Consider the following 27,747-nt stretch of genomic DNA (forward strand, 5'->3'; position numbering starts at 1 on the left):
ATGGAGCAGCTTCACATTTTACTAGTGTTTGGGGTTTTTGCAGGTGTCAGTGCAGCCCAAAACACACCAGGGTATTGAAATGCATTGGAATGGCTTGTTAAGTTTAACAACTTGATTTAACAATTTGTGCTGTTCTTTCATTTACTCATGCATTTATTTCCCACCTAGCCCTGCTCAGAGTTCCTCTTACCTGATCGCAGTCTCCAGAGCCGTGCGACCCGGGCTTCCCACCACAGTTTTAGTCACCAACCTCAGAGATTCTCCTGTGTTCGTCATGTCTGAGATTACCCATGGAAACACCAGCATTCAAACTCAAAATACCACAATCAGAGCAGGTAAGATATTTAATGAATCTGAAATAGACATTTCCAAAAGTTTCCAAAAGCACTATGTTTTCCAATGTACTTTTATTGCTTTTATTCAAAGGGTCGACAGAAATGCAAGTTCTTCTTCCTCCAGTGAGTATTCATTTTAATAAAATCTCTAGGTGAGCCCACATCGAATGGGTGAACTAAACTGCAAGTATAAACAGTACTAACTAATGTTAGAGAGCCGGGCAAAAACTAGCAAATGATACAATGTAACATGGATGTTTTATGTAATCAATTGGATCTTTTTGGTATATATATAAGTAATGTATCTGTTTTCATGGAACTTTTGAGCTATAGTTACAACCAGCCTGTCAGTCTGTTATAGTTAACTCCCCCTCTGGGGTGAGCTGCAAAGTGTGCCCACACTCTGCTTTCCGAATTGCAGAAGATGCACAGGCTGCTTGTAAAATTATTTTTATTTAGCAGGGATTTCAATTAATAATTTAAATTATGCCCTGTATCTCATTTACTAACATTTCTATGAAAGTTTATGAAAATTAGTCATAATAATGTGCCAAACAAATATTTCAAGTGGTATTGTTGTAGACATTCCGGCTACACACAACTTGTGTGATGAGATTTTTCTTTGTAATTCAGAAACCAATCCTGCTTTCTTTACATTTACTTTTACATTTAAGGCATTTAGCAGACACTCTTACCCAGAGCGACTTACTGAGAAAAGTGCTTCACTGTTTACTCACTGTAACTTTACAGTTTCTTACCTTTTCCAGTTAATACATAATATTATCAGAAAGTTATGTTAGTACAGAGACAGAACGTTTTTTACCACAGTGTTTAAGTATTAATATATGTTGGAATGTATGGACTGTTGGCTATGTTACTCATGTTCCCCAAAACATTTAGTTTGAACTTTGGAGTGTGTATGTCACATTCACCTAGTTAATGTAAATACTTTATGGGACAGTAAAATAAAGTGTTACTATACACTGTTAAGATCCTTGAGGTACTTTTTGGAGGTTCTTCAGTTTAGACCTGTGTAGGAACCTCTTACGGTGCTTTGAGGAAAAGTTGTTTTTTTAGAAGAAAAGGGTTCTTTGAATGTTCTTTGAAGAGGTAGTGTAATTATATAATTATATATAATAGATTGAACAGTCTGATGTGCTTCCAATACACTAAATACTTATTTTTTTCATTAAGCCATAACATGTTGTAAATATGTAGCAATCCCTTTCAGGCCCTACATTACAACATTTTAAAAGAATCCATATACAAGCATAAAAGTTTCTATTTTGGGTAGAATTCAATGATTTTCTATGAGATAATAAATACATCTGAAATGGTTGGGGATTTTGCTTTCAGGTGTTTTCCAGTTCAAAGTCTGTTGAAATTATGTATAATTATTAAAACATGTAGTAATGGTGCTATTGTATGTACAATAGGTGCTTTACTTTAAATAGAAGTAGGAGCTACTTGTTCTACAGCAATCAACCTGCCAACACACAATCAGGGTCATTATAATTGATTAGTATAGACTAAATATCATTACATAATACTCATATACATGCATTTTAAGATTTGTATTTTTTAACAATTTCAATAAAATGATTTTATTGAGATTTTGCTTTTGTAGAAACTGGTTAGATATGTTATAGAAAGTCCTCTGCAAATATAAATACTAGTGACCAGGGGTGTGCTGGTACACAAAATGATTTGGACCTCATGGTTCAGTACAATGGGTGAAAAAAAGCAAGCCAGTCCAGGTTTCTTTTCATTTGATTTTGAACAGACAGTCGTGCAAATTAATTTTTCTTCCAATTAGTGTTAAAACTATAGTTCCCCCTAAGCTGAGTTCAGGTCAGAAGGTCGGAATGTCAGAAATACTTGTTTTACCATAACATTACACCCCTAGTAGTGACAGCCCTAATTCTTTCTTTTTTTCTGTCTCTCTAGATTCCTGAAAATAACCATGACTGGATTGAATATGAGCTGAAAGTCAGAGGTTACAGTGGAAAAACTTTAGTCTTCTCTAATTCCACCATGCTGCACTATAACCCCCAGTGCATGGCTGTTTTACTCCAAACTGACAAGCCAAACTACAAGCCAGGCCAAGCTGTGAAAATCCGGGCTGTGGTTATAACGCCTGATGGCAAACCGTATGACAAACAGATTGACATCGTCATCATGGTGGGTGTGCTAAACCAGCCAGAGGCATTTTTGGCATTTCTAGACATTAGCACAAACGTACAAATATCCAGTGCAACTCAAACTTGTTAGTGCAGAATGTATTTCAAATGTAGATGTGAGTCATTACGTAGCTAACTGCTGTACATGCATTAGGTAGTTAGGTACCTTATGTAGACAGATGCCTATAGCTTCTGCATCACCAGAGATCCCCACATCAAAGCTCTGCTTCAATGAAAATAATAAATAAGTAGTAATTTTCTCATTGGAAACTTTACTGTTTAGTCACTGATTCAAGGTTAGTCCCACCCTTTTTCATATGAAGACATTCAATTTGAGCAAGGCTACTCTATTTTACCTATTAAGTCCCCACCCCGGTCTTCTCCTACATGCCAAGTGCAAACACTAGAACTAATGTTAATTGTAATGGAAACAGTAATGAAGAAGGGTTTAGAATGTAAGAATTGAACTGCAGGACTGTGATGAGTGATGTCCAGTACAACATTTCCCTTTGTTGTGTGTGGGGCAGGACCCTAGACAGAATATGGTCCATCAGTGGCTGTCAGTGGACACTGTTCTCGGCACGGCATCTAGAGAATTACAGCTTTCTGACAACCCTCCTCTTGGGAAGTGGAAAATTGTGGCTTCCATTAAAGTGAGTTGATGATTTTCGAAAATGTCAAAAATTATTCACTTAATGATATATGTATTGCCTCATTTCCATTTAATATGTATTAGTAGATTTATTGGTCTATTGTGGGTTTTTTTTAACATATTTTAACACTAAATTTGAACTGAGAATAGGGATGCACTGATGCTTTACTTTCTAGTTCTAAAAAACATATATGTGCCATATGCACATAACACACATGAATGAAGTAAATTCAGTGCTTTACCATTTTCAGTTTTTCTAGTACACTTTTTACCTGCTTTTATCCAGAACAGTGAAAACAGCATGCAAGTCTGAGTTGAGTCTTGTCATTTGCAGGAGGTAACACAGGAGCAAGCATTCAGTGTTAGTCATTATGGTAAGACAGGAAAATATGATTTTACAAAATACTTTCATAGTTAGAAAATACCTTTCCCAAAATCTTAAAACTGTGCCTTACAAATATGTTGCTTTATGTGTTTTATACAGTGCTCCCTAAGTTTAAGGTTCTGATGGATGCACCTGATGTGCTTTACTATGAAGATCACCTGATATACACTGTTACTGCACAGTGAGTCTTTCTGCTCTAATACAACTGAAACTGAATGGGTCTAAAATTAGTTTTTGTCTTTGAGGTCTATTTCTAATGTACTGCCCTTTTTTTTACTGTTTTTCTTATGCTGAAGTTTCAGGGGTGGCTTGAAAGTCAAAAAGCTATTAAATATCTGAAAGCTTAAATTATTGTTTTTTATTGTAGATATTTGTATGGAAAGCCAGTTACGGGACAACTGACTGTAATATACGTTCACGGTTTCCATGGTGTAGAAGCACATTATGAAGAAACGAGAATGGTAGGTATTTGCTTTAAGTGTGTCTAACCTGTATTCTACAGCTTGTGTAATACATTGCATTAATGTCATCTTTCTCGCTCGTAGATTGACGGCAAAGCCGATTTAAACTTCGATGTTCCTGAGCTGTATCGTCAGAAACGATCTGATGATTATATGTACTCAGATTATGGATACGGGGCCGGTGACTATATTGACATTAGCATGCAGGTCACAGAGCGCTTGACTGGTAAATTTCACTGTCCACACTTTCCCAATGTAACTTAACAAGTCTTCTTTTTTCATCCATTTTATAAAATACAGTTCTACTTCATTTAGTCATACCTTAAGGATTTGTATACAGTTCTCTCATGTACATTTGTTCTATAGGTGTGGCCCACAACAGCTCTGTGAGGATTTCTATTGCAATGTGTAGATTTAATCTGGAATTTCAGCACTACCCACCCACTATAAAGCCATCTCTGAGCTTCTCAGCCCAGGTTAGTGCTGTTCCACCTATTTTACAGGTCAAAGTATAAGTGCATAATTACAGACTGTAGCCTGTCTGTTGCTTCACAGTTTATTAGTCCCTCCCACTCTACACTATTCATCCATCATTATTAGGAACATTATACTATACTAATAGTCTTTATTTCATGGATTTCACAAGATGTTGGAAATATTAATTTGATATTCTGGCCCATATTTACATGACTGCTTCATGCAATTCCTTCAGATTTTTAAGGAGCACTTGCTGTAAATCTGCCCTTGTAACATATTAAGGTCTTCCACTGAATTCAGGGTTTTGTGATGGGGAAGACATTAAACTCACTGTCATGTTCATGAAAGCAGTTTGAGAGATGTTTGGAGCATGGAGCATTATCATGGTAGAAGTAACTATAAGAAGATTGTGGTCATGAAGGGAGGCACATGATCAAAACAATACTTAAACAAGCTGTGGCAATTGAGGAAGTGATTAGATTGATTAGTATTAATGGGCCCAAAGTGTGCAAAGAAAACCTACTGCACACCATTACACCACCTCCACCAGCCTGGACTGTTGCAAGAAGGCATGTTGGGTCTATAGATTCATGCTGCTGGTGACAAAATTCTGACCCTACTATTAGGCTACATTTTTCCTTAATTTTCTAATTTTTGTGAGCCTGTGCTCAGTGCAGCCTCAGCATTCTGTCCTTGGCTGACATACATATACTCTGACATGCTATTCAGCTGTTCTAGCAGCTTATCAACCTCAAGGTTCATGTTGTGCATTCAGAGATGCTTTTCTGCTCACCACAACTGTACAGAATGGTTATCTGAGTTACCTTAGCCTTTCTGTCAGCTCCAACCAGTCTGGTCATTCTCTGTTGACCTCTCACACCACAAGGCATTTCTGTCAGTAGAACTGCTAAACTCTACAGACTGTTGTGCTGAGGATCAAATGAGATCAGCAGTTTTAGAAATACTCAAACCGGCTCATCTGACACCAACAATTATGTTCCGCTTAAAATTACTGAGATCACATATTTCCTGGGCCGCATCTGCATGGATTTATACACGGTACTGCTGCCATACAATTAGCTGATTTAAAAAAATGCATGAATGAAAAAGTGTACAGATGTTTCTAATACAGTGCTTAGTGAGTGTATAGTAGATGTATATGACCTGGCAATGATATAAGCACACATGTCAATATTCAATAAGGGATATGTTGTGCTAATTTCTAAGATAAATCATAAACACACTTTGTATACTTCCATGTAGATAAATAACTAATCCATTCCATGCTACATTAAACTGCAATGCATACATGTAAACACTAAATCTAATAAACATATATTTCTGGCAACAACCAGAATGGTTAATATTTATATTTGCTTTCCCATGTTGCAGCTAAAACTGTCCACCTACAACAACCATCCCCTCACCTTAGATGATCAGGCTGGGAGTGTGAGTATAACTATTAGTCAGCAGACTTTCAGTCCATGGAGTTTCGGATGGGATGAGCCAACAAACCTTCAGCCCCGCAAAATCAATGCTTCTCTTCCAACGCTGGACAGCATCCTGCCTTCCACCTTCCCTTACCCCTCAGGAAATATGCCAGTGGAGAAGTTACAGCTGCCAGTACCTGCTGATGGAGTTATACCATTACACATACAGCTTTCAGAAAATGTGGCCACGCTTACAATAGAGGTAACAATGCAGTGACTATTATCTAAGCCAGAAGCACTTAAAGCAATAGTTCAGCAAAAAAAAATACATTTGTTGCATAATTGTACTATCACTGTCTGGCACACTGATATCTATCAAACTCGACAAAAATCAGAGCACACTACTGTGGTTATAGATACAGTGAGTCAAATAAAAAAACACACATAACATAAATCCACAGTCCCACCTATTAAGGTTGTTTTTTAAATGAGGCCAGTGCATGGCAGCCAATTTACATAGACAAGTCATATAGGCACAATAACGTGTAAGACAGGTTGGACAATGGCCATGTGAAGATGAACTGACACACAGATGCCATATAAGCCACATGTAAAAACCTGTTTTTAATTATATATTAAAGCAAAGTTGTAGACCATAAAAGTTTCAGAGGGAGAGAAGAAATGTTTTGACTTAACCCTCTTATGTGTTGTGCCACGCTGCCATCTGGTGTGTGTTTTAGGCCCAGTATGAAGACCAACACAAAACCCTGCAGCTGTACAAAAGGTATTCATCTCCAAGCAATTCATACATCCAGCTCCAAACACTCAGCTCTCCTCAGGCAAGACTCTTTTTGATGTGTATTTTAGATACATATTTTAGATACGTTATATCAGTATAGATATTTTAAAGTAATATAGAGGTAATATCTGACCTCACATCAAACTTACAGATTGGAGAACCTCTCACAGTAACCGTGGAAAGCAATTTCGCCTTTCCTCAGATTCATTACATGGTAAGTCCAGTTATTTGAGAAACATTTAAAAACATATTTTTTTATTTTATCTAATATGGTTTTCCGCTTCTCATTTGTGTACTAGAATTTGAGTCACTAATTATTCACAATATCTCATGCTGTGCCAGAGTAACAGTACTGTTCAAAAGTGTAGAATCATTTTAAATCATATAACAAAATTTTATTATATTCTTGGAGAGTTGTTAAAAAACATTCTCTGGGTTTTAAATGGGTTCTACACACCCTCATCTCACAAAATGTTTATTTAAAGAATTATGCATTGAAAGGTTTTTTACAGAACCAAAAGTCGATCTTCTATGGAATCGTTTCAAGTAATAGAATATTGAATAATACACTGGAATATATATATATATATATATATATATATATATATATATATATATATATATATATATATATAAAAACACTGGAAATGTAGATTATTCTACAATGACTCTATAACCTCAAGAATTAAGTTATATTTGTAGTGGTAACTACAGAGCTACACAAAATATTTCTATATTGTACATCATTGCTGTTGTCCAATGAAAAACAATTTTTATCTGTTTTTAGTATACTGCAGCATTTGAACCCTGTAGCTGCTCTGTACACTGTGTAAATAATTCTGGATGAATGGACCCTTAGAAGTGCTCTAAATTACTTGGAATAGCCTCATATTTTTTCATTGACTTCCATTTGAAGTTAAGAACATTTTTGCCTTTTCCTATAAAGTCACCATTTTGAAGATACATGTTTTTCATTGGACAGCCACGATTGCATTGAATAAAACGTATATTCAGTATGTTTATAGTTTTTCAAAAGGTTAGAAATAGTGTAGAAATGATCACAAATAAAGGAAAAATATTGGTAGGAAAGTCCCGGAACGTTAATAGTTAAATAATAACAATTATTAATATGACAAGCAATTCCAATCCTTTGAGCAGTAATGTAGTAAGTTTTCCCCTTTTTGTGTGTAGGTAATGTCCAGGGGTCAGGTGGTGGATGCTGGGACATCAGGTACCTCTGTGTTTAACTTGTCTCCGGACTTCTCATGGGTTCCTCTGGCCAGTGTCCTGGTCTACTGCATCCTTTCTGATGGCGAGATCATCAACGATGCACTGGACCTTTCCTTCACACAAGTCCTGAGAAACAATGTAAGTTTTAAACTTTTTTATTTTTTGGAGTTTATTTAGGGACAAACCAATGTCCTTAAAAGTGCAAAGTCAGATGTGAAAGGTGATCTATACTGAATCTGACCATGGTATTAAAACCTGCAACTTGTTGTAGATCTCAGAGAATCCATGGTTAGCTCAGTTTACTAGAATTATTGACCTACTTTACAGTCACGTGCGTATTCATGTGAGTTAATTAGAGATGGCTGACTCACACTGAATGTTTTTCTGTCTTGGTCTGGTTTTGTCACTGGTGCGTATTGTGCAGGTCCAGAAACAGAATCTTTCTTTCTTCTTCGAGACAATACTTGGCAAAAGCTTCTCTTCTGTGCTAAAACTGGGTCATGGCCTTTCCTGGTGTTTCAACAAAAAGTCTATGCTGATGTATGATGAATATCTGTCATCACGGTCCAAGATGTAGAAAAGTAAACAAAAAATATAAACACAAATGGCTGTCACTGTTGCAGTTACTGCTGCAATGTCTTTTACTGACTTCTGACTTCTGATTGTCACTTCTGTGAAAATCACCTTATGTTCATGTTGCTTGTTTACAGTCTTTTGAAACATGAGTAGTATCCACCAGCAGCCAATAACTTCTAAGGGCCTTAATCTACAGCTTAACCTGCTTCTTAATCTAAACCTAACCTTAATATACAATTTAACCTACATCTTAACCTACACCTAAACCAAACCTTAATATACAACTTAACCTACATCTCAGACTACATCTAAACCTAACCCTTATCTACAACTTAACCTACATCTTAACCTACACCTAAACCTAACCTTAATCTACAACTTAATCCACACCCAAACCTAACCTTACTCAACAATTTAACCTAAATCTTAATCTACACCTAAACCTAACCGTAACCCTTTTTCTTAACCTAACATTAACCAAAGTGAAATGACCTTATTGTTCTCCATTGATGTCAGTTCACTAGTTTCTCTTTTAGAAGCTCCAAAAAGTTAATAAACAGCAGGATCTGCTGTCAACAGCAGTCAACAGCACTCCCAGTGGATGGGTGAAATTTTTGCAGTGCAACAATTAACCTATATGGATGTTTCTTTGTGAGATCAGGTTGCTTTTTTCATTGCATAATGAAAGTGGGACAATGTAATTAGCCATTCAGTAGCTATGGGAAAGTATCTCCACAGATCTTTCTTTATTAGTCCAGTTTCTCCACATTGTATGGACACTTTTGACCATTTCATCAGAAACACTGCCACATAGGCCTATCTACACAATATAATGAGTATAGAAAAACATAGACAGTGCATCGTCTCCTAAAAGTGAAGCAGCCACAGGTCTAACGCCTCTACTGGCTGGTTGCAGTATGATGCATAGCTCCACTCTTTCTCATATTTTTCAATGACAAAATAGTCCACTTTCCATCACAATGGCTGTCAGAGAAAAGGAGGCATGTCTAACCAAATGACTCTGCCTCTGGTCACTGGTTTTATTTTGAAAGAACGGAAGGCAATGGAATCATGCCGTCCATGTTTTTCTGCAATTATTGGCACAATTTATCAGCCCCTTCTACCACCATTATCAATGTACAGGGGCAATGTTTTTTAGGTGGTGGAACCATTCTCAGCATGATATCTTTCCATTCATGGACATGGTAGAAGGTGATTTAGAAAAGTAATAATAAAAACACTCTTACTGGGGATCATTTGTTGTAATTTGTTTTAATGGCAGGTGTCACTGAGCTGGGGAACAGAGAGGGCAGATCCAATGGAGACTGTATCTCTGAGCATCTCTGTGGCTGAGCCTGGATCACTGGTGGGAATACTGGTGGTGGACAAAGGCAGTCAGGACTTTGACAGGAGCAATGACATCACAGAGAAAAAGGTAAAGCAGAGCTACCGACAGTGTGTTCACATAACATTCATGATACATGATCCTGATTTTAGCAAGTGTGTCTCAATATAGGAGCATTTTGTCTTCTTAGAGTAATTGTCTCTACACATGATGGCTTATCTTCTACCACAAAGATGCCATTGGTGAAGCTCAAATATTTCTAAGTCTCAGTAATTGTGCTTCATTCCTGCATTGTACTCTTTATAATACATTAGACCCTCCGGTAACCCAGTTCCCAGCACACACCCATGTATCAGTTTAGTGTTAAAAGAAAGAAGAGAGAAACTGCTTTTCACAAACCTGACCAACAGGATTTCACACTGCAGAACTCACTTTTGTGTGGTTTTGGTTCATTTACCACTGTACGGTACACTGACTATCAAACGTTTCGGGATGTATAGAGTTTCAATACGATTTCAATGCCAGGGGTGCATTTTATTTGTGGGCTTGCTGTATCTTAAATTAAATGAAGGCTGATTAGATCTGGTAATTCAATTTGAATGAACAAAACCCTATTGTGGAAATAAAGCCAAAGGCCACATTGTTATGTCAGCACTCATCATCTACACTTAGACCTTTCAGGTGTTTAACCCTCAGGTCAAAAAAGTGTCATATGTTTTGAATTGAAAACTGTCTAGTCATTAGTGAGGTAAAACGTAATAATATTGCTCTCTGTCATCTTGCTCTTAGTCTTTGATGATAATGAAGCACAGCACAGCAGAGTTTAAAGAACCCTTTAATAAAGTGGACATATTATTTATACTTTAAATCGGTATAAAATATATTTTGTAATAATGAAATGGTGATAATTTCAGTATTTCAGAGGAGAAACTTTAAATCCTAAGGAGTGACATTGTGTTGAATAATCATGAATTATTATTTGTGCTCTTTGTGTACAATGTGGCATGAAACTTCTGAAATTCTTTCTCGACCATTTTAACGAAAGCAAGGTGTCTCCAAAATGGAAAAAAAAACAACTTTTAGAGTATTTAGGGTTGATGATGCTGAGGTTGATGCTGGTGTTTAATTTGCAGGTGATGGAGGAGCTGGCTAAGTTCAGTGCAGAGTTTTCTCCACCTGTCCTGGATGAGATGAGCATGAGGGATCCGTACTCAGTGTTCATGGTAGAATAAAAAAGGCTCTTATCTCTTCTTATCTCACATTTGTGACTCATGTTCTCAAATTATTCAATGCAGAAATGAAAAATAAAGCAACTGGAGTTGACAAGAGAGGTTTGAAGGCTCTTCCATTTAATTCCTTTTAGGCAAGTGGTGTGACCGTCCTAACAGATGCCATGCTGAGTCCTGTGCACAACTACTATTTTGCTGAATTTCGTAAGTATAATAACTGGGCTGAATGAAAGGGGAATGTACACATTGAAAACATTAGCTATGGATGATTCTTGGCATGAGAAGTCCTGTACATGTGATAACATGAGCACAACTCAAAGAGACATTCATTATACACCACAGTTTGGGTGTTGGGAATAAATATAAAAATATAATAAATATATATATAAAATATAAAAATGAATAATGTGATAAAGTTGATCTGTTGAATAAACGGTAGAACTTTAAGAAATTATAATCAGGCATTAAATAGTCAAATGTTGCTACATAGACAATTACAACATATTGTTATCAGTTAAAGCAGCATTATGTAGATTTAGTATTTCTTTCTTATGGGCTCCCTCTACAGTCATGAAGTGGAATTTTGCTTTGACCTGCCACTCCACAAAGGACACAATTTACTCATGCATTTCTGGAAAAGTTGAGAGATTCAGAACCGTCGCTGAAACTTAAACTGGACTGAGGCGGTAACATTATAGAATTTTTATGACTCGGGTTATGCAGCGTTACACAATTCTCACCAAGGTTACAGCATGCTGAGCCAGGAGTGGCAACATAGAGATGCTGTTCTCCCTTTTACAAGTCAGTGGAGCATCACAATGAATGTTGTAATGAATGTAAGATAAAATGCTAGATAATGTTGCTTTACCAACTTTTTACTGTTCCCTGTTTAACAACGTTATACGGTAGAGTCTACAAGCAAAAAGGTTCTATATATTGCTGAAATGGGTTCTTTTGTAACAACAGAGGGACCATTTTTAAGACACCATAAGAAAGTATAGTATTGTTATGGCTTTCTGTGTGTTAGAAGACCCTACTTAGAGCTAAATCTAGACTAATTTTGAAAATGAAATGTGATGCTGTGTATATTGACCTCTAGAAGAACAGAATGGTTAGATCAGGGGAGCAGAATTCCAGTTCTGGAGGGCAGGTCTCCAGCAATATTTGGTAGCTACCCTACTCAAACGCACCCACTTTGCTTGGTAAATAACCAATGAGTTGAAAAAGGCGAGTATAAGTAGGGCAACTACTAAACCTTGCTGGAAACCGGCCCTCCAGGACTGGAGTTGTGCACCCCTGAGTAAGAATATGTTGAACTACTGCACTAAAATATTTGTATTTATTTTACTGCATTTACGGCACTGTATGAGAGGAAAAAGCTTCCAGATGACAAAGCTGACCACTAGTGCTCAAAGCTCCTTTCTCACTAACCCCTTGTGTCTCCCACAGCAGGGGAGGGAGTCCAAATGCTTGCGATGGAGGAGGACAACCACCATCCACGCAAAAACTTCCCTGAGACTTGGCTGTGGCTGGACAGCTACATGAGGTATACAGTTAAATAATACTCAGTCTGCCTGTCCCTCTCTCTTTCTCGCTCTGTTTTCAACTTATTTCCCTAATGCACTGACACATTATTCCTGGAGTCATTCTTAGGCTGGCTGTATAATGCTGTATAATGTTTGTAAATCATGATGCCTGTTTTAGTTCTGGTCCTTGAAATTTCTAGACTACAGATTACATTTAGAACACCATCCTGAAAAGAGACATACATAGAAGCCAAAATCTTATAAAAGTACATGTTTTATGAATTAGGCTGAACTATACTAACTTTGATTTGTCTACTTTTCAGTAGTGCAAACGTAGTTCAACACAGTATTTTGCGCTTACCATTAGATGATAATGTTTTTTCTACTGCACACTTTTATGTGAATTCTAATTTAGGAAGGGCCTAATTCCTTCCTTTGTCTGGAGCCTCAGAATCTGCCCCAGTATAAATACACACACAAGCATACACACATACAGACTCATCTTAACACTGTTCACAAGCGTATGCTCTTTGTTTTACAGTCAGAATACCACAGAAACTCTTCAACTGACTGTACCAGACAGCATGACCTCCTGGGTAGCCACTGCCTTTGTAATATCGAAAAACCTGGGCTTTGGTTTTAGTGCTCCTACAGAGGTAGCAAACAGCTTGCTGATTTGTTATAAACATATCCATTATGTAATCATACCACAGAAACACAGACCTATTAGGGATGTTTATTTACCCTGTGCATCTCTCACAGCTGCAAGTGTTCAAGGACTTCTTCTTGTCCCTGAATCTACCGGCTTACATCATTCGCGGAGAGCTGCTGTTGCTGGAGGTCACCTTGTTCAACTACAAGGACTGGGACCTGGAGGTAGGCCTTCTGTTCTATGTCCATGGGGTGTCATGCCATTTCATACATGCATGTAATACACCACCAAAAGAATCAAATCACAATGCAAACCATATTCGGACAGGATTAGTTTTACATGGAGAGGTAGAGTAATTTCACCACTGTATGTTGGTAAAACTATATGATAATAAAATCTCGGCATAATGGGGAGTGGCTAAACATCATCTTATAACCCAATTATAAGAATAATGAAACTAGTTAGAAAATAGTTGAAAATGTGGCAACATGTTTATTACACATATGTAGGCTTAAGGCTATGCTACGGAATAATTTGCCTAAAGATGTCAGCAGCATTACTAAGGAGTCCTTAGCTTGGTCTTCTGGATTTGACTGAGGTTTTCCATAGACATGCACAATTCAAGTTTTCTGTGCCATGCAGAACAAAACCAAATGCCTTCTTGAGCGCCTCCACACTGGAGAAAGAACACAATGGGATATGGATATAAAGGAATATTTACCAACATGTCGAGGTCATTTTTACAGCTCATTTAACAAATCTGACGTGCAAGCATGCAGTTCGGACATAAATGACTGCGTCACATTTGAACAGGACTGAAATCACTGAGAAACTCATATTTGTAATTAATAATTTCATTACCTGCCTTCCCATGTAAAATGAACCCTGACCAATTAGGGCTTTTGCTAAGTAACAGCACTTGAGCACATTGTTTAAATAGTATTTTTTGTAATTAAATCAATGAAGTGTTACTTTAGTTATTAGAAATTGTTGGAAACTGATATTTGTATTTTTAACAGACGAAAAACAAGCATTTTCTGATTAACATCTGGCTTGAGGTAGCAATCCGATGGCTCTCTAGTTAAAAATCAATTTCAAATCATAATAGTCACACATGGTCAAAGTACATATTCCAGACATTCTTTTATATTTGCAAACATTTCGGTTTCACCATGTTGAAATGACAACACGTTTACACACAGTCCCCTCATTTGAGGGCACCATAATGTTTGGGACATTTGGCTTCACATGTGTTTATGATGGCACAGGTTGCTCCATTGCTTAATGAGTGGAGGCACGATATGTCTAGACTTGTTTCTAAGCTTTCAAACACCTTTGTTCAAGAATAAAACCATTACATAGACATCAGTCAAACCTTGGAATTAATTAATTGTGTGTAATATCATTAAGAAGAAAGAGAGCACTGGTGAGCTGATTAGTGTCAAAGAAGACCTCAACTGCTGATGGTAGAAGAACCCTCACAAATCTTCAGATGCTCAATTGTTTGTCTGCCAGATTAGAAACACCCTTCCAGAGGCAGGTTTGTATTTCCCATAGACTACTATCTGCAGAAGACTTCATGAACATCAATACAGAGGGTACACTACGATGTGCAATATCCTATTAAACAGAATGGCCAGATAATAGTTTGCATTTAAAGAGCTGCAGGAAAAAAGGTCTTGTGGACAGCTGAGACCAAGATTAACCTGAATCAGAGCGATGGTAAGAGATGTCTTCACATGGAAACAGCAAAAATTTGCCCACATTCCAAAGCATACAACCTCACGGTGGTGGGTTGTTCTGGCTTGGGCATATATAGCTGCTACAGGTACTGGTTAACTGCTGTGGGCAGTTCTGAAATGTATAGGAACATTTTATCTTACTGCTAAGGCAACACAGGTGTTTTTCAAAGTAAAAAATGTGAAGTTCTTGTCAGTCACCCAATTGAAATTCCATTGGGCATTCACTCCATATGCTGAAGAGTAAATATCATGAATAAGGCCTTGAAACAAGAGCTGAAGATTGCTGCTCTAAGGCTTGGCAAAGCATCATAGAAAATTCTCTGAATCGCAGTCTATGAATTGCAGACATCAAGCAGTTGTTGAATCCAAGAGATATGTAACAAGTAGCAAACAGGACTGCTTTAATTTATCATTGCTATGTCCCAGATATTATCATGTCCTGGAATGAGGGGTATCGTGTAAGAAAGTGTTGTCACTTCAACATTGTGACACTGAAATGTGCAAATACCATTAAATTAAAGTCTGGAGTCTGTACTTTTACCACATCTGATCGATTGAGTTCAAATGTTTCACTGTGGAGCAGAGAGGCATATCAAGAGAAAATGTGTCCCAAACATTAAGAAGGGCACTGTATGTATGCATTGTGACTGCCTTTTAGCTAACTTAGCTAAAGTAAACTTTTAGGTTCAATAAAAACAAACTGGAAGCATAGCTAGTCACTAAACCCAGGGAAATCTGAGCGATTCACAAGCGATTACAAGTAATTACTCCAATTGTTACTTAGATTAATAACTGTTTACTCTTACTTTTTAACTTTTGGGGTAAAGAAGAAATAGCAGGACTTTGCTTTGTTCTAGCCTCACTATTTCATTTTTTTTTCCAAACACATTCCAGCACATGTGTGTATCATGATTATATAAGCATAGCTTTCTCAATATGGAGTTCATTTGTCAGTACGTGAAAAAGCTCAAGTACACAGTTCGGAGAAGGACTCTGCTTTTGTTGTTTAAAGCTTTAACTGCCAAAAGCCAGAGATGTGGTCCAATTGTACTATAACACATATTACTATTATATACTAGGGTGTGTATCATAGTATTAGTATTAAAATATAGTATTTAGGTAATGTTATGTATATATGCATTATAAGAAAATATTTATAAGTACAGAGTATTAGACCTAAAGAGTTGGTAGCTTTACTTATTTTGCTGTTTTGTTTTTTTTTCTCATATTTGTCCAGGTGATGGTCATGGTTGATGAGAGCAATATGTTTGAGTTTGTGTCCCCTGCTGGTGAGGACTCTTTTGTGGCTGGCTATCACCGTGTGACCGTATTGAGTCAGAACGGCACTACATTGCTGTTCCCCATTAAAGCCATTGAACTGGGACAGATCCCTATCTTCGTCAGAGCTGGCTCCTTCTACGCCTCTGATTCTGTCTACCAGACCATCCTGGTCAAGGTAACATGAAAAAGAATTTCTCTGAATGCTTTACAGTGATGAAATGCTGCATTCGGTTTGAATATCTTGATAAAACACAGGCCTCACCTGATCAGCTATAATTTCTATCATAAAAACAGATGTATCCTCTAATCCATTATAATGTAGCTTCAAAACAACTGCCCACTCTGTTCTCTTTGACTTCCCATGCCTGTTTTTCACTGACCACATTAAGCAGGCCCAGAGCTACATAATGAAATATATGATGTGTCCTAAGCCCTAAATATCCAAACAAATCAAAACAATTAAAAGTAAGCTTGTTGAAGGTTTTCACATCTGGGCCATTAACATGCACCACCTACTTGCCTCTTTATGAGCTCCACATACCTTATAGGCCCACTTTATAGATGTACAGTTATAGCCTGGTCATTGGTAGGATTCTGACCACAGGGTCACGGTTAACTAGACATGTTTTGAGTCATTAACCACTCTCAGCATAGTGTAGCAGTGACAGTTACATAGTGCATAGTTGTACTGTGTGCGGTGCTGGTGTAAATGTATTAGCCACAGCAACATTGATAAGAGTTTTACATGTCATTATCACTGCTAGGTTGAGAGTGGGTTCACCGCCCAAAAATATTTAGCTACAGCTGCTCTGTGGATCAATAGATAAGCTTGGTCTGGAACTGTACACCAGGAAAAGAGAGGTTTCTAATAAAATGTCTGGTAAGTGAACATGTCGTGGTTATTTTTCAGCCAGAAGGAATGGAAGAGTCCTTCACTCAGACACTGTTTCTGGAGTTCCCTCCAAACAAGAGCTACCTGCTCAGAAAGCTGGAGTTCATCTTCCCAGTTAATGTGGTCCCTGGAAGCCAGAGGGTTCTTTTGACTGCTGTGGGTATGTAAACTCTATTGGCTCCATACCTTCTGCTTTTGCTTCAACCAGTTACATTAACACATTTAGCAGATACTCTTACGCTATATGTCAAAATGACTGTGGACATCCCTACTAATGAATACATTTAGCCTCTTTAAGTTGCATCCATTACTGACACAGATGTACAAATGAACACTCACAGCTTGTCTAGGCCCTGTACAGAAGTATTGCCAATAAAATAGGACTCTCTGGAGCAGATAAACATGAACCTATTGGCATGGCCATACTTTAGTTGACCGTTTTTAAGCTCCATTCCCCTTGGTAACAGTAGCCATAATTCACAGGTAAGGGTTAAGTGAAAAATATTGCTAATGTGGTGCTGTATAATGGATAATATTGTTATCAATTAATAAGATAATCTGAGATCAGCAATGATATACATGCTCTACACATTCACTAATGCTGTTTAATGTGATGAATGGCATGTTAGGGAAAAACTGTAATGCTCCAGACAAAGTCAGATGCTCGCAGATGTAAAAGGTGAAGGAGGTTTCACTAACAGATACCCAATCCAAGTTCATAGTAGTCACACCAGCCAAGTTCAGTTCCAGAATGTCAGCAAATTAAAACACAACAAACTGAGACGTAGTTGAAAGTACAAATAAAGGGTCGAAATCCAAAATCCAGTATACCAATAAAGAGTCAAGTGTGCAAAAAAGGTCAAAATACAAGTCAAAATACAAAAGGAATGGTCATACACATCAAAAAATGAGTGATACAATACTTCGCACGAACTACTCTATAGTCCGGCCTAAATACTAAATGTACGTCATATGATCAACAACACAGGTTATATCGATTAGAAGTCTGGAAAACTTGAAAGTAGATGAGAGCTGGGAGTCACATGAGCAGTTAGGTGATCTCCCAGGGGAATCTGGAAGATTGAGTCCAATGAGTCAACATGTTGAGGCATGACAAAAAATATAGGACTTACATGAATATATTAAAACACAGAGGCTAAGATTATAACATTACTCCAACAAAAGCAGGATACTCTTTTTTTTTTTTAAATACCCTTGATTTCAGAAAACACAGTAAGCACACAGTAAGCATAGTGTGTCTCGTCAGCCTTTGATCTGCTGTGACATTATTAACCATTACAAATAGGCAGCATTACCCTCCTCCACCACTTAGTATAAACGCTACATTAGATGTTAGCGTCAGATTAGAAACGTGATGTGTAACTACATATGCTGCTTTGCTAGTTTTAGTTATTAGTTGTTAGTATTAGTTATTTTTGTGCTTATATTAAGGGTACCAAATGAGGTTTTTTTTTGTCTTTTTTTTTAGGGTAGGCCGAACACCCTACCCACCCCATCTGCCTACACCAGTAGTATAAGGTAGTGACTTACAGTGATAGGCGTGCAGTAGTTCCAAGTCTCATCTGGAATAGGACCTTCACTCTTCAATGTGGAAGGCCCTCATGTTGTTGACTGTGTTATCTAAGCCACCATATCAGAGTGTTTACTGCGGTCAATGCACAATAAATATGTTATTATAAAAGCATGTTTTCAACAAAATCATATTCGATTACTTGCATTAACAGCAATTACGATCTCTTATTCACTCCTCTTTTCCTGAACCCATTACTCAGACTTCCATCGTCACTTTTTATCTTACCCTTTCTTCCTCCCTCTTTCTTCCTTGTGCTTTCTAATCATTTGTCTAATAAAAAGTAAGCTTTCTTTGGAAACACTGACATAAGATGATAAGCCCCCAAACATGTTGATCCATAAATATTTGAGTGGAAGGAGGGGAATAATGGCACTCTTGGCTGTGGTTCACTCTTCTGGTTGTTGTTTTTTTTTTTTCTTTTATGGCCCGCAGCTGTGTGATTATGTTCCTTGCCCTGGGCGCATGAGGCAGTGAAACGTTCTCTTTTCAGTCACGCTACTCCACTTAGTGGACCTCTGCTTGTTTGGAGCTGCAGTGGGCCAATGTAAACATGGACTCTGTTTTAGGTGGCAGTGGTTGTAAATATGCAGAGAGGGGGCTCTTTTAGCTGTCTTCCATACTGTGTGTGTTCTTCTGCTGGACGGCAGGAAAGGTGATTCACCGGCTGACGTGTGTGTGTGTTTCTTTGTGTGTTGCGATGAGAACGTCTGCCACTCATGCTCCATTATCGGTTTCCTGTTTGTGTGTGTGCTTATGAAGGTGACATTCTTGGGCCATCCATCAGTGGGCTGGATGCACTTATTCAGATGCCTTATGGCTGTGGTGAACAGAACATGATCAATTTTGCCCCAAACGTTTACGTCCTGCAGTACCTGAGCAATGCAGGCCGGACTGATGAGGAGATCCGCAGTACAGCTATAACCTACATGACACAAGGTAGGCCACCTGTACTCTTAGGGCCAGTTCCTTAAACAGGGATTAAGCCTAGTCGTGGACTACACAGCATCCGGATTGTTTTCTTCCTCAGTTTCTCATTTGCAAGGACAAGATTTAACCCCTGTCCAGTACACTGGACCTGAGTCTCTTAAATTGCAAGGCTCCATAAAGGGCCATACTTTAGTTGATCCTTTGCTAAACTCCATTTTCCTTAGCTATAATTCACAGGTTAAGGTTAAGTGAAAAATATTGCTGATGTGTTGCTGTATGATGAATAATATTGTTATCAATCAATAAGATGATGTAATCAGATTAGCATTAATTCACATGTAAAATAATGCTGTTTAATGTGATGAATGGCATGTTAGGGGAAAAATAGAGAATTTACATGATTATATTAAAACACAGAGGATTAGATAATTTTTTTACTTGCTACAAATGATACAATACTATGTACATTTACTAATTTAGTATTTGACAACTATGTAGTTAAATGGTGGGTTATTATGGGTCAATGGTAAATTGTACAGTTTATTAATACCCCATAATAATGCACTGACAGTATTTTAATGTCTCTGCTGGGCATTTCTCAGAGTGCCAGATAAGCAGAAATAATGCTAAAGCATCCTGATGGTTTAAAGGAGTAAAAAATATCAAATTAAAACTGTAACTAAAAAGGGCCTCTGATACAACAAAGGAAAACATCACATTTGTTTACTTGGAGAGTAGGTCTACAGTTTCTCCAGCAGGGGGCATTATAACTGATAATCAGGATGTAGAAAACTATTTTTCCACAAACATATTGTGCTAATGATTTGTAGATATCACTCAGGCGTACTTGACAAACAGGTGATCCATAGGAATTGTCTATTATGCAATTAACATATCTACTTATGCAGACTCAATATTCATCTAAATTCTGTATGAAATGTTATGGTTTGTCTGTGTTTGGATTGGTTATGAGAGGGTGTCATGAAAGATGCTGTCTGTAAACAGGTTATGAGCGTGAATTATCATACCAGAGAGTGGATGGCTCTTTCAGTGCTTTTGGAGACAGTGACCCTTCTGGTAGTACATGGTAAGAAGCCATTCATTCACAGCCACATTCATAAACATCATTTGTAAGTGGAACAGTTTAACATTAAGTAGAGATGATTATGTTATGAATGCTTTTATGAAATAAAGGTGTCCTCTTTTTAACTTGCCCAATGTTTATCATAGTGTTTTTATTATGTAGAGCAGTTATGTTAATTTGTTTTAATGAAATGAATTAAAAAAACATTTGAAACTTTGATAGCCCCAGTATACACATACCCACCAGTTCTCAAAGCTTGTGAATCTCTAATTACCTTGCTGGTCAAATAAACATGTATTTTTGTGTATTTGACCTTTATGTTCTCTTTTACTGCTAGGTTGTCTGCTTTTGTGTTGAGGTGCTTCCTCCAAGCTCGGGCCTTCATGTTCATCGACGAAACAGTGCTGACAAGGACAGCCAACTGGCTAAGGGCCCAGCAGGGATCAGACGGGGCCTTCACGGAACCTGGCCGGGTTATCCACACTGAGCTCCAGGGTGGATTGGATAGCTCTGTGTCCCTCACTGCTTATGTCCTTATGGGTCTTCTGGAGGATGTGGAATACAGTGTATGGCCAAATTTAACAAAATTGTTTAACATTAGTCTAAATAAGCCCATAAAGTTCAATGCACTGTTAGAGAACACCTTCTTGCCTAAATGTAATTATGAATAGTTACGAATTATGAATAATTATGAATTATGAAACTGTAATATATAATGTTTTGTAATTTTGTGGTTTTATGTAGTTTCATGTAATGTGAGCGGAATGGTTAATATTCTATTTATGTTTTTTTTGTTTGTTTGTTTGTTTTGCCCATTAGTCTATTTATGCAGGCCAGATATCTGCTGCTGTTAACTACCTGACCCTAAAACTCAACCAAGGCATCTTCAGTAACTATAGCCTGTGTCTGACAACCTATGCCCTCTCTTTGGCAAGAAGCCCCTACGCTGCCAGTGCTCTCACTGAGCTGATGAACAGAGCTCAGATGCATGGTGGGTAAACACCGTAGAAAATACACAAAAAAGGGAATTTTGATTGTCAGTGTAAAATCAACCAGACAATTCATGTTTAGCCAGTTGTTTTTGTCTTTTTTACAAAGTAACTGACTGAAATCACACTAGGGATGGACCACAGCAAAGACATCCCATGAGAAAATACGTTTCCATAAGGATCATGGTATTTTGACGATGACAAAATGCTTTTTCTGCTGTGTAAATTTTAATTAGTGTTTCGAATATACGTGAATGTGAAAACAATCAGGACATTCCATTAAAACATTTGTCTTTTTGAACACATTTAAATATATGGATATTTGACCTTTTAGCACCAGGGTTAGACTCAAGATTAATTTGTCCAAAGCACATTGTACCAGATGTCATGGTCTTGGTCTGTGTGTTCTCTGGCAAACTTTAGTTGTTGTTTTTTTTGACAGCAAGGCTCTTCTGCTTGAACACCTCCCATGAAAATCCAAAAGTCTCTTTCTGATGGTAGAAGCTGTACTCTGACATCAACTGTGGCAAGAGCTACGTGTAGCCACCGTGATGCCAGTTTAGGATTGTTGGAGATCTGGGCAGAACTGGCTAGGATGACATGACCTGGCCATGTTGGCAGTTGTTTTAAATGTTCTCCACTTTACTGAACAGATGAGCAGTTAGACAGAGGGGGCTTTGTTAGCCAGATATCTTGCTGTTTGTTTTTTTAGTCCTTAAGGTGTTAAGATGTTCACAGGCATTCAGCTTTTTGCTCTCTGTCCGTTAGATGACGTGCCCATGTGGAGCTCTCCGGACTCAGGCTTGTTGGACTCTTGGCAGCCGCGCTCTGCAGACATTGAGATGGCAGCATACACACTGTTGTCCTTCTACAAGCAGGGCAGTGTGGAACAGGGTTTCAAACTGATGAAGTGGCTCAGCCAACAGAGGAACCACCTTGGAGGATACGGCTCCACCCAGGCAATGACACTCACACTCTGTTTACACAGAGATGCCAGTATAGGCTTAATTCAAGTAGTTTATTAAAACATTGCATGACGTGTTTAGGAATTGCATCCATCTATTTCAACATAGTTGGACAATTAACTGATGAGCAGTGTTAAGGGGATAAAAGGTCTGGATTTGATTGAGAAGAAACTTAGAAGTGGCCATACAACAATCTGGTACATTTGTACATTTGTAAAAAGAAAGAATGCTCTCACCAAGAGACCTGGAAAACAGTGGAAGACAACTTAAGTAGATGATTATAGAATACTTTACTTGCTGGACAGTTGGACATTTAGTCCAGTGAAGAACATTCTTGAGGAGGTAGGTATATCAGTCTACAATCAAGAGATGCCTACATAAAAGTTAATTCCAAGGTTTTGCTTCAAGATGCAAACCAATGATATTATTTAATATCAGAAAGATTAAATTAGACTAATAGAAAACATCTAGCAAATGCTGATCAGACTCATCATCACTGACAGATGAGTTTGATGGAAGGAAAGAGAGGAAAGAAATGTGTCTGTGAATTATATATTCCCCTATGCTGCTGACTTTGAATGGATGCATTCAGTCTTATTAAAACCTCTCCTGAAACACTTCAGTTTATCACAAGCATAACTTCATAACATCAATCAAAATATTAGGTTATTCTAATTTATTAGAATATTCTGAGTAATTAAGATTAAGGGATTAAGTTTGTGATTAAAAGCTAGACTGAACCACCTATATGGAGATTCATGCTGGGGAAGCCTAAATGAATATTTAAAGGGAATACTGTCAGAGCCCCAGTGAAGAGCTAGATTCACATAATTGGATGATGGTTTTCTGGCACATTCCGGGAAGCAAAAAAACAGCTGCCCTGTGTCTGGTGTCTAGTCTTAGGCGCCCTTTGTTTTGCAGCTTGTTTTGAGATTAAAGACGACCTAATCAAAGCTGCCAGGCCTGCCGCTATCTGCAGATTCTTCCCGTTCCTTTCATCTGTGTGATCTAATGGCTGGCAGGTGATGATTTAGTTGTGGTAAACGTTCAACAGAGCGCAGCAGGTTGGCACCTGCTGCTCCGAAGTCACATGATAGCAGTTCTGCTAATGACAGCAAACAAGGCAGCAAGGCACAAAAAACAAATACTCACATGTGTAAATAACCCCAGGTCCAATTAAACTTTAACTCGCCCCCTGCTGTATTTCATATAAACATTTCAACCATAAGATCAGCCTTTTTCCACTAATTGCCATATATTTTTTATTGAACTGACTCACTTCATATTTCCTTGTTATGTTATTTACTGGTTTTGTGATTCCAACCTGTTTTTTATTGTTGCAGTATGAAAAGCATGTACATTTATTGGAGAAGTACAAATGTTTTAGAAATTATATCGCAAATAATGTTGGACAGTTTCTACTGGCCCATTTCACCTAGTGTAAAAAAACACTACTATCACAAGACTCTGGCATTACTCATTCTTATCATGGTCATGAACTCGTATTGCTTGTATTTAGATTTATTTTCTTTTCGTTTATTCAGGACACAGTGATTGCTCTGCAGGCTCTATCAGCCTATGCCAGCCTGAACAGTGGGGAGCAGATTGACCTCAACATTACAGTGACCAACCCGATGGACAAAGTAGCCAACTTCACTATAAACCAAAGCAACTACCTTCTGTACCAAAGCCAAGAGGTTGCCATCAGCATTAACCACTTTAAAATATATACTCTACAAGTCTGTGTTGACTTGGTGGGTAATTGTGGGTCTAATTTAACAGATTGAAGCCAAGGAGGAGCTCCACTTCCAGGTATCTGCAGTGGGAAAAGGATTTGCACTGTTCCAGGTATTCTCCCTGTTGTCAATGAAAACCAGTGGTCTGGTGCTCCTAATATATGTTTGATATTCCTGTGGAGTCTGATTAAAAATGACCAAACTCAGTACTTGTAAGTATGAACAGAATTTATGACATTTTAGAATTATATCTAAAAAACAGTTAGATACAGCAGTCTTAACCTATAGCGTATAGTCTTACATGCCTAAAGCAACATGCCAAACTTTACAAATTAGTAACAACGTAGGCTTGTGAACATTTTGTGAATTCAGACCACATCATCAGCATAATGTGGTAATAAATTGTAAAAGAAGAACTTTGTGCTGGAGTTCAGCCAACTTTTGCTTTCAGCCTGAAGGCCAAACCCTCCACTAAAAAAAGTGAAGCTAGAACTGGGAGATGTGACTGGGTTAAAGGAAGGGGATCTGAACCATGCCATCAGATTCAGCCCATCAGATGATGTGGTAAAAAAAAACAACATAAGAAACAGGGAACTCTCATGTCATTTTTATAGCATCATGTCCCATTTTAACCCCTTTAAGCCTTGTTATACCCCAAAGATTGCTAATTGGTAACTACATGCAAAGCAATGCAAACTGTTAAATTAACTGCAAAAGTTATAATTGTAAGTGAAAAAAGCCATGAACCACTGGTGGGTAAGAGGGGTTTAAGAGGTTAAAACACATAATACAGATACAGTATCCAAATTATTTGCATAAAAAGTGGATTTAGTAAAAACGGGACTGGGGCAAATATACACGTTCCAGCGTGGAGGGCATGTATCCACATACAGTGGTTACTGAAGGAGTCAAGGATCATTTCTACCAATGCTGCCTGATGGACAAGCCACACATATAATTTTAGGACAAAAGCTCATCCTGAAAGCCTCCATGATCAACCTTAGTGTCTTTTTTACAATGGAATTTCAGCTGTGTATTTAAAGCAGCATGACTTCATGCACAGACAGCTGGAAATCTCCTCTGGAGTGCTTGCCAGTGCCTGGGAGATTCCAATTTACAAGGTATTGCGGACAAAAGCAGGGGTCTAGCAGCTGTGTGTGATAATAAGGAAGCAGGGCGCCCTGAGTCATAATGCTCATTCGTTCAAACCGTGCAGATAAAAAGAATAACTGTAATTGGGAAAATGTTCCATTGTCAGTGCACAGAACCTCACACTCGCAGCAAGGCAAAATTATACAGAAAGCTTAGCATGAAGCTATCAGCAACCACGGCTCCAACTTGTATTCTTGTATTGTTCTCCTCATTCTGACACTGTCAACATCTTGAGATGCTTTTCTAGCTTTGGGGTGGTTTTCCAACATGCTCACATGGAAACACTGAAAGCAGATTAGAATCTCAAAGGAAAAGGAGGAAATGATTTGTTATTTCACATACTCTGCTTATTCAGAATAGTGTGGACTGTTCTAATCACAGCAGAGTTCAGCCATAATTGATATGTTGTTTTCATCCCTCAATTTATCAGCTTACTGCATTCTACAACGTAGAGGCCAAAGAGCTGTCCCGCAGACGCCGTGATGCTCACACAGATGAGGCCTTTAATTTGTACATATATGTTTTGGACTATAACCTATACAATATCTACATTAATATATGTTTCCGGTAAGAGACCTCAATTAACACCTTGCATGATGTTTCACACTGTGATCAATGTTCATATTGATACAAAATGCCTCTTAAAGAAAGCATCATTCAGTGCTTTTAAAGATGCTTCTTCACACCCTTTGCAGGCTATCAGAGAACCAGGAGTTGAGTCAAACAGGGATGGCTATTCTGGAGGTTGGCCTTCTCACTGGCTTCAGTTTGGCTCAGAATGGCATCCCCTTAAACAGCCTGGTCAGAAAAGTGGAGACACCGCCAGGAAAAGTCATCCTCTATCTTGACTCAGTGAGCATCCTCTGTCATTGTTTTTTCTTGTTTTCCCTTCTGTCCAGTGTGACAACCTGAGGAGATCTTTTCCATTATGAAGAGCCTCATGGTAAGACTCTTCCAGGCCACGAGTGCCAGTCAGTGCCACCCTAAAACAAAAAGTCATCTTCCCTCTTTTTTGTTCACAACTATATAGACTTAGAGAATAGTTTAAGACTGTTTTCTGAGACTACATCAGAAGCTGTGGACCACCACAGTTCAAAACATATAGTTGGTATAGTATAGTGGTATGTGGTTTTGAACAGCGCCTGGATTCCTGCCAATACAATATTCAGCTTTATTAAATTCACTTTATTCAACTCGTCACTAATTAGCAAGGCATGTGTTGAAGTGTTAGAAGAGGAACAACACAACTTTTCTGTTTCTATACATGTTCCTTATAACATGATTTATATAAATTTATATTAGATGTGGTGTTTTTGTTAGTCAGTCAAAGTGAAGCAGTGTTCCATCATGTTTGTTGAACTGGTCACACACTGATTTGGACCTCTACACCCTACAGTCATCCTGGAATGTGGGAGGGTCAGTGTTGTGATCTGCTAATACATGAAGCACAAAGTTAGCAGTGGAGAAGTGGACTATGGACTGGTCAGGAACTTTCTCAGAGACTTGTATAATACTTACATGACAGGACCGGTGCTGTCAGTAAGGCAGATTGTCTGTGTTACAGCAGTACCATGAGATTTGAGGTTTAAAATGATTGAGGTTTAAAATAGTGGTGGAATGAACTTCTGAGACACTCAACACAGGTTGTTCTCCTCACAGGTCACCAAGACGGAAGCTTGTGTTAATGTCCCAACCTTGCTGGAGTTCAGAGTCACCAAAGTACAGGATGCAGTGGTTGCCCTTTATGACTACTATGAGCCACGTAAGCTCCTCATACCGATCTCCATTCAGACAAAACCTTGCTTCTCTTGAAATGTAAGCTTACAATTGAATGACTTCAGCAACTCTTGTCCATTGTCCATTTCTTTGACAGGGAGGAAAACAGTGAGGACCTACACCTCTGAGGCCAGACAAAACATGCCAGTTTGTTATTTCTGTGAAGGAGAATGCTCTCAGTGTCAGAGTGATGAAGTGTCTGTGTATGACAGCACCCTGTCCTGGCACCAAAACAATAGTTCAGTTCAACGTCTGCTCTTTATCCTTCTGATCACCTTAGCTCTTTGCTTCTAAACATAACATGGTTCATGTTCTTGTGTCATATAAAGTCC

At 38.1% G+C, this 27,747-nt stretch overlaps 1 protein-coding gene across 1 annotated transcript; it reads left to right on the plus strand.

The window, feature by feature from the left end:
• Positions 1–27,747, plus strand: cd109 (CD109 molecule). The gene is made up of 33 exons (XM_072687021.1): positions 1–71; positions 169–335; positions 427–458; positions 2,283–2,516; positions 3,043–3,168; positions 3,502–3,541; positions 3,652–3,733; positions 3,920–4,013; positions 4,098–4,239; positions 4,380–4,489; positions 5,883–6,182; positions 6,661–6,759; positions 6,871–6,933; positions 7,911–8,087; positions 9,808–9,960; positions 11,004–11,093; positions 11,234–11,303; positions 12,549–12,645; positions 13,167–13,281; positions 13,388–13,501; positions 16,257–16,475; positions 17,211–17,352; positions 19,546–19,722; positions 20,719–20,800; positions 21,135–21,363; positions 21,617–21,788; positions 22,555–22,745; positions 24,296–24,448; positions 24,534–24,599; positions 26,070–26,206; positions 26,335–26,491; positions 27,299–27,401; positions 27,513–27,747. Exons 1-33 carry the CDS (start codon positions 1–3, stop codon positions 27,707–27,709), a joined length of 4,401 nt encoding a protein of 1,466 aa, XP_072543122.1. The 3' UTR covers positions 27,710–27,747.

This window comes from Salminus brasiliensis, chromosome 1, assembly GCF_030463535.1.
Source record: "Salminus brasiliensis chromosome 1, fSalBra1.hap2, whole genome shotgun sequence".
Taxonomy (NCBI): domain Eukaryota; kingdom Metazoa; phylum Chordata; class Actinopteri; order Characiformes; family Bryconidae; genus Salminus; species Salminus brasiliensis.